General features: G+C 35.1%; 1 protein-coding gene across 1 annotated transcript; it reads right to left on the minus strand.

The window, feature by feature from the left end:
- Window positions 1–338: 338 nt before the first annotated feature.
- Window positions 339–7705, minus strand: LOC127161992 (uncharacterized). The gene is made up of 6 exons (XM_051104773.1): window positions 7321–7705; window positions 6536–6880; window positions 5092–5394; window positions 4402–4776; window positions 4034–4155; window positions 339–2546 (listed from the first exon to the last, which is right to left on the minus strand). Exons 2-6 carry the CDS (start codon window positions 6834–6836, stop codon window positions 2436–2438), a joined length of 1212 nt encoding a protein of 403 aa, XP_050960730.1. The 5' UTR covers window positions 6837–6880; window positions 7321–7705; the 3' UTR covers window positions 339–2435.
- Window positions 7706–7970: the final 265 nt, after the last annotated feature.

Below are 7970 nucleotides of genomic sequence, written 5' to 3' on the forward strand. Positions count from 1 at the left end.
ATGCTGCATTTCAGCCAATATCGAGGCAAATAAATAAATCTTATCTGGTCCAGAAAACTCAGTATATATTATATATAAAGTATTTTTTATAATCCTGGTAACCATCACTAGACAGAAGAAAACAGAAAAGAGAGACAAGCAGAAACAATGCCTACAACTGACTTAAAGCCACAGGCATGGATTACCTCAGCTGAAATAAAACAACACAGCAAATCTCTCAAGATCACTCAAGTCAAATCATGACCCAGCATAGTTCAGTTATTTCTGATAACAAACTCAAACATAATTTAGTCACAAACAAACTCACACAACTGAGCCATTATGAGGAAATCATATAAGTTTTAATAGCATTCATCAGAAGTGTTTATGTGGGTTCATTTTAAATACAAAAAATATTACATTATTAAAAATATCTAAACATATACAAAAAATATATATAAATATAAAGTTCTTCACTCAAATTGAAAAGTAATATATTACAGTACAACAAAACCTGCTTATGCAGGCTGATAACTTGCAATATTTCAACAGCTTACTGAAAACTTAAACAAACAAACAAAAAAAATCAAACATTATTGTTCAGATCTCACTGATTTACATCATGGCAAGATATAGTACAGTACAAACTCGTATGAGGACTTTAGCATATTAAACTACATTAGCTCTGACATGTAAATGGCTTTACTGGAAACATTTATATCACAATAATAGGTGCTTATCTATTAGGATCCTACCTTAAAAACCCTGTGTACACTGACAAAAAAGAAAAAGTACAACTGGTGGAAAACACTGTAAAAATACGTAATGACATTAAAGTATCTGCAGACATTTTTAACATCAAAACCGGTTCTTGTTGCCACTCCAAACAGTAAGCGCTGTTTCTAAACTCTTTCTTTCAGGAAGGCCTGGATGAGTTGTTGAGTTGTGCCGGCAATGTGTTAAAACTAATGGTTATACTAAGGGGAGTGGCATTTCCTAAAGACGCTCAAAGCGGTTGACCAATTACAACACACTTGTCCAGCTGACCAATCAGAGCTCATTGCAGTTTTTCGAAGGAACTAAACAGGGGTGCGTTTCCCAAAAGCATCGTTAGCTTGGTTCAATGATTAGCTGTTTCCCAAAAAAATAGTTCAAACGAACATTCGCAAACAGTGTCACAAATGTGGCTGGAGCTACAGCTCTCGACCTGTGGTTAGAAGCATATTTCCTTGTTAGTAAGACATGTGACCCTGGACCACAAAACCAGTCTTAAGTCGCTGGGGTATATTTGTAGCAATAGCCAAAAATACATTGTATGGGTCAAAATTATTGATTGTTCTTTTATGCCAAAAAACATTAGGAAATTAGGTAAAGATCATGTTCCATGAAGATATTTTGTAAAATACCTATTGTAAATATATGAAAACTTTTGAATTTAGAATTTTTGATTAGTAATATGCATTGCTAAGTGCTTCATTTGGACAACTTTAAAGTTGCCATGTATAATATAGCTGCTTTTGAGAGATCTCTAACAAGTTAAATGGCATAAATTATTTCTCGGTGTTGTCATTAACAACGGCCCTACATTGTTGAACTAATGTGGTTCAAACGACAGAGATGTGACCGTGTTTGGGAAACAGCCGTGACTGGCTAGATCATTTCCACAACAATGCATCGTACTATGGAGGTTAATCAGTGAGTTACGTCGTTGTACGGGAAACGCACCCCAGAGAGGTGCTGCAATTGCATCAAATAATTATGTGAAAAATGTGAAATATGTCAGATATGTGTTATTGAACAGGCAAGCATGAAAACATATTCAAGTAGAGCCCAAAATAAACCAGAATGATCATTTAAGGTGGTTGACCAAACGAGGCATTCTAGTTAAGGGTGTGTTCTCTTGGTTCTTTTGGTCTGGACCAATAAAAGAAATGCTATATTTAATCCTGGTTCACTTAGTGTTCACACTGTCAGTTTTAACACTGAAACTAAAAGTACAAAACTAAAAACTAAAATAGCTTTTTTTGGAAATATATTTTACGATGAAACTTAATGATGACCAAAACAATTTTTTTTACATTATTTGTCTGATTTGGACATTAAGTTTAGGGTTCTAAGGAGGGTTGAATGTGCGCTACTTTAAAGGAAAGCAATGGCAAGTTTTACCTTGATTTTCAAAATCGAAAGTGAATCTAAAATCTGATTCATCACACAGCCCTTCTGCTAGCTTACATTGTATTGTTTTTCAAATAAGTCAGCACACACAAAGGACACATGACAGAGTGTGATAGAATTTGGCCAAACAGCACAGTCATCTAGTAGCCAGTCATGCTGTAGCTTTAACATTATCATAACCACCCATCCCTTGTTCTGACTATTGAAATCTTACTATTATGACACTGTGAGAATTTTCTGTGTCATTCTCTTTTAATGACTTATTGAAGTAAAAGATAATGTTACGTTGATGTCACACTGGCAGCCTCAGTCTGGTTAGGTGATGATTCATTGGGAACAGTCATCAGTGGAATCTCAGCCATATTAGGAGATGAGTGTTCAACATGATGCTCCTGAAAACACAGATTTACAAAAGGTGAGCGAAATGAACAATACTGGTGGGTTCGTTTCCCAAACACTACATATTTAAATGAATATGCAGTCTTAAAACTAGTTGTATTGCATTGCCATTGCACTGAAATACACAAATATACAAATCCTTCAGATGCCACTTGGTAATAAAGTCGAACACATCCATGCATGCAGACTCAACAATCTATTTACAAATGTAAAACATTCAAAACGTTATGTGTACACTTGTATTGTACTATTTTGCATTTGTGAAACACATTTTGTCAATATTGGGCCAGATATACTGAGGTGAATTTGTCAGAGGAATTTATCTCTTTGGAGGCATTTTCATCACTTTGGCCTCTCACACTGGCACACATCTCAGAGATGGAGATGGCTCTCACTGACCACAATGGTAGGATAACACAGCTGGAGTTTTTTATTATTATTATTATTATTATTATTATTTTCTATTACTGTCATCACAAATATTACTATTATTCATTATTAAAGTTACTTCACTGCATGGTTGTCTGGTTGTGCAGCAGTTTATGATAGATTAGTGTAGGTTAGAAGCTCACTCCTGCTCTTCTTCTTCACCTTTGCCTGATTAATGTAACCCTAACCTGACCCTAAGTCCAATTTAAGGTTTTTAATAGAATGCATTTCACAAATGTCGAACTAAGCAACCTATGTCCAAGCACAGATATCACTTGCAATAGGTGTTTTCTGGCTCTTCTGTTTGTTTTGTTTTGTTTTTTTATGTCAAAAGCTGGAGAATGTTTGGTGTCTTTTTTTATTCATTGAAAAGATTAAGCTTGCACTGTGGTTGGCAAACGACATGTCCAGACAACATTTTCCTCCGGCATTTCAAATAAATCAACATGAGAAGAAAATTCTCTTCCTTTTATCACATGCTCCTTTTATCTCTGCATCTGTCCTCCTCCTACAGCAGCTAGTACAGCATATCAAGTTCAAAATGTGTTCAGGCATGCTTTTCGGGGCACTGAATAATAGCACAAATATCAGTAAACTAACTACCGGAAACCTTAGAAAATCACCTTGCATGATTCTTTTAAATACTCTCCTCCCATAAAATTTGTGTCTGAAATGGAAAGTCAGGCACACGGATAACTGCGTTCATGCATTTTCATTTCAAATTTTTTCACTGTGTCTTTACATCCTGACAGTATTAACACCAAAAGAGATTTGTGCTGGCACAGCACTCTAAAAAATGGTGGGTTGTTTCAGCCCAGTTTAGGGTCAAATATGGCCTAACCCAACTTTTGGGTAAAAAATTTAATTGAAACATTTAACCCCACAGGTGTGTTTGGTCCATATTTGACCCTAAGTTGGGTTAACCCAGCATTTTTTTAGAGTGAAGCTGTCAGTATATCCGGCTCATATTGTTAGTAGAGTTTTTGTGCATGTAAACTGATTTACAACCTTGTATTCCTATATAAATCAGCTGTTTGCATATAATACTTGCATTCTGTCCTGGTTGTGTAGAGTTATTATGGCGGCAGTAAATCACACCAGCAGATACAGCTACAGAAACCAGAAGAAAAATGCCAACACAAGCACATATTCCTGCTACAGATTGACCTGATTCTGTAATGATAAAGACAGACTTATATATTCCATAGAGATTGACTGATAGTCAACATTACTGATATTCTGATATTGAATAAACTGATAAAAGATTAACAATTAAAAAAAAAAAAGTATCAAAGTACTATTCAACAGCAAACTGAACATTGTTTGAATTAGTCAATATGTTATTAAGTCAAAGCTCATTTATACTGAACACAAAGAAATGTTAAAATTCCTCAAATAGATCAGTTAAATGATACTCACCAATGACGGCAACACTAAAGCTCTTACAGCTGCTGATGCTGATACTGCTGCTGCGGCGACGACGAATGCTGCTATTGGTGCTGTTTATCTCCAATTTATAAACTCCAGAGTCTGTGGTTCTGGCGTTTGTGATGGTCAGAGATCCAGTCTGATGATCCAGTTTCAGCCTGTCTCTAAATCTTTCATCAGCATCTTTACACTGAACATCTGTACAGATATAACTGAGATCTCCACTGACTTCAGCAATGCAAATGTCATTAAAATACCATGTCATCAAGTCATTTGGTTTTTTCATTACACCAGGATCTAAAGTGACAGACTGTCCCTCCATCACTGGCATTGTCTTCATTTGATGTGTCTTTGCACCAGGAACATCTGAAACACAGTTCAACAGCTGCTGTAAGATATACTTTGCTGAATCATGCAAGAACTGTATATATGAAAGCGAATGAAAGGGGATTGTGTTGTGCTCTTTTTTTATAACAAACACAGTGAACACGTTGTTTTAAACGTGCATAAGCTGACTTTAACTGACTTTATTATCTATTAAACAGTGCCATCTCGAGGAGTAAAGGTGAACTGCATGTATTTAGTCATAGTTTATACACATTTAGTGTATAGATGTCCCAGGTTGCTAAAGACCCGAGGAATGCATTTAAGGGTTAAACATTTATTTATTAAATGACTCACCACGGACAGAAACACTGAAGATCTTTTGACTGATGCTGCTGCTGATGACCTGTAGTTTATAAAGTCCAGAGTCTGTGTTTGTGATTTTCATGATAGTCAAAGATCCGGTCTGATTGTCCAGCTCCAGTCTGTCTGTAAATCTAAAAAATGTATTTAGATTTCCATTGATTTGAGCGATGAAAGTGTCATTAAAATACCACCCAATTCTGTCCTGTTGGCTTTTTTTAACACCGCTGTGTAGTGTGACTGAATCTCCCTCCATCACGAACACTGATCCTCCGTCGGTCTCAACACCAAAAACATCTAAAGAAGAAATGAACCATCAAGTCAAATCACTTTCATTTATACATCGATTTAATAGAATATAGTTTTAAAGCAGCATTTAAAGTGATAATAAAGTAGTGATTTAATTAATAAATCATAAATTGATATTTTGAATATCCACGGCGGCAATGTCTTATCTCATTTTTAAGAATTTTACTAAATATAAAAAGACAGTAACCAGTAATATTGAGTCCTTCGTTGTTGTAGGCAGTCACTTACAGGTATTTGTCCCGCTCCTCCTCTATTTACGGCTGGGTAAATAGTGACAGTGAGCGCTGCATTTTATCAACCCAGCCATTAAAAATAAATAAATAAACAAAAGAGGGCACGGGCTAATTAACTTGTAATTATTATGGCAGTGCATCAAAATTCAGTGTCATCTGTTTGCCAAAAGGAACACAGAACAGTTTACGAATCCTTTACATGTGGTAGGGAGCAGGTGTACACTTCTTTAGTACCAACATTTTGAAAATACAACATTTTCACGAATTTGAAAGTTTATGTCAGAACGGCTTTACACATGATTTGCACACACACACAAAAAAAAAAAAAAAAAAAAAAAAAAAAAAAAAAATGTTTTGCTGGTGTTTAATGAATGAGGCCTATTGTATTTTCATGCCCCAATTTACTATTAAACCTCTGAATTACGTTTATGCACCAAATTAGTACTCAAATCGATTGTATGGTATTATTTTGAATCTTTTTTTTTTTTTTTTTTTTCTGAATGCCTGTTTTGTTTGTTAATGCTTTTAGTTGTTAAAATGTTAAAATAAATAAATAAAGCTGAATATAGTTTGTATGCTTCTGCCTCAACATTTTGTTTTGATGTTCAAGCCATCCTTCTCATCTCACAAAAAACTGTCCCGGAATTTGTACTCTGGATTTTATCAGTTGCTCAGCACTTCAAGTCTCAGATCATTTATTCATTTAATTCAAAGCAACATACAAAAGAGAAACATCCCAAGAAATTTCTCAAAATATTCACAGCACACAATGCCAGGTTTACTAGAAGGGTAGATTACGAAACAATAAGAGCAGAGGTGAAATGAAGAAAACAAATCATTTTGTAAGAAGTGCTTTGGTTTAAGGTTTAGGTGTGGTTGAAGTAAATGATACTCACCAGTGACAGTAACACTGAAGCTTCTTATGCTGCTAAAGCTGAAGTTGCTGCTGAAGATCTGTAGATGATAATCTCCAGAGTCTGTGGTTCTGAGGTTCATGATGGTCAGAGATCCAGTCTGATGATCCAACTTCAGTCTATCTCTGAACCTCTCAGTATCTTTAGTACAGTGTTCATCTGTACAGACATATCTGAGATGTCCAATGATTTCAGCGATGAGAATGTCATTAAAATACCATGCTATGAAATCATTTGATTTTTTTAGTACACGTGTGTCTAAAGTAACAGATTCTCCCTCCATCACTGATTTTGTTTTTACTTGATCTGTTTCTGCAGCAGAAACACCTGAAACATAAACCAATAACTGCTGAAGGATCTTTTGGGGGAAAACTCAACAACAAGAAACTGTGCATATGAAAACATAACAATTTGTGATCATATACGAGATCAAGTCAAAAACATTTGCCCACATCTGCTGCTTTTAAACTCATTTGACAGTACATACGTAAAATATCAAATCTTCTATACTTTGGATATGTGTGTGTGTGCACATTTAAACAGACTATAAGAACCATCATGATAATTTGTTTATCTCCAGAATGCCACTGCTGTTTTATTAAGCAAAGTGTGATATTTCTACAAATTCCACTTTCAGAGCAAATTAATTTTTTAAGGACATGACCTATTTACTGAGAATAAATAGCTGTCACAGATATAATAAACATATTAATAATGGAATGGAATTTAAACATAACCTGATTTTAAAAATTCGTAAAACGACTTACCACGGACAGTAACACTGAAGATCTTTTCTAACGCTGCTGCTGTTGTTTATGATCTGTAGTTTATAGAGTCCAGAGTCTGTGGTTCTGATGTTTGTGATGGTCAGAGATCCAGTCTGATGATCCGGCTTCATTCCATCTCTGAATCTTTCTTTATCATCATGACATTGATCATTTGCACAGATTTGACTGAGATCACCATTAATTGCAGCCACACACGTGCCATTAAAATACCATTTAATTCTCTCTTGTTGGGTTTTTGAAACATCAGTGTGCAAAGTGACAGAATCTCCCTCCATCACAAACACTGACACTCCATCTGTATCAACACCTGATGCACCTGCAGAAAAAAAATAAATATTTAGGCCTTATTATAAATCACAGGGCAGAATAATTTACATTTATAATTCAGTGCAAAAGTTCAAAAATCAAACTGTGTCATGCAGTTCTATTTATTAAAAAATGACAACTGAAGCTATAAAATAAATGGCATTACTATTTAGGGCCCGAGCCCTAAAAGACCTATTGTTTTGCGAAGGATTATTATTATTATTATTATTATTATTTATCATCAAGGTTTTGGGGGGTTTTGGGGCCCTTAACATGCTCAAAAACTCTTGAACATTGGCACACACCTTAGAATCTGCGGCCAT

This window comes from Labeo rohita, unplaced genomic scaffold (genome assembly GCF_022985175.1).
Source record: "Labeo rohita strain BAU-BD-2019 unplaced genomic scaffold, IGBB_LRoh.1.0 scaffold_794, whole genome shotgun sequence".
Classification (NCBI taxonomy): domain Eukaryota; kingdom Metazoa; phylum Chordata; class Actinopteri; order Cypriniformes; family Cyprinidae; genus Labeo; species Labeo rohita.

Coding starts and splice junctions, on each gene's coding strand:
- LOC127161992 (XM_051104773.1), bottom strand. CDS start 6,836: ATGGAGGGAGAATCTGTTACTTTAGACACACGTGTACTAAAAAAATCA. Junction 4,777..5,091: donor CTTCAGTGTTTCTGTCCGTG/GTGAGTCATTTA, acceptor ACTGTGTTTCAG/ATGTTCCTGGTGCAAAGACA. Junction 2,547..4,033: donor CTACACAACCAGGACAGAAT/GCAAGTATTATA, acceptor CTGTGTTTTCAG/GAGCATCATGTTGAACACTC.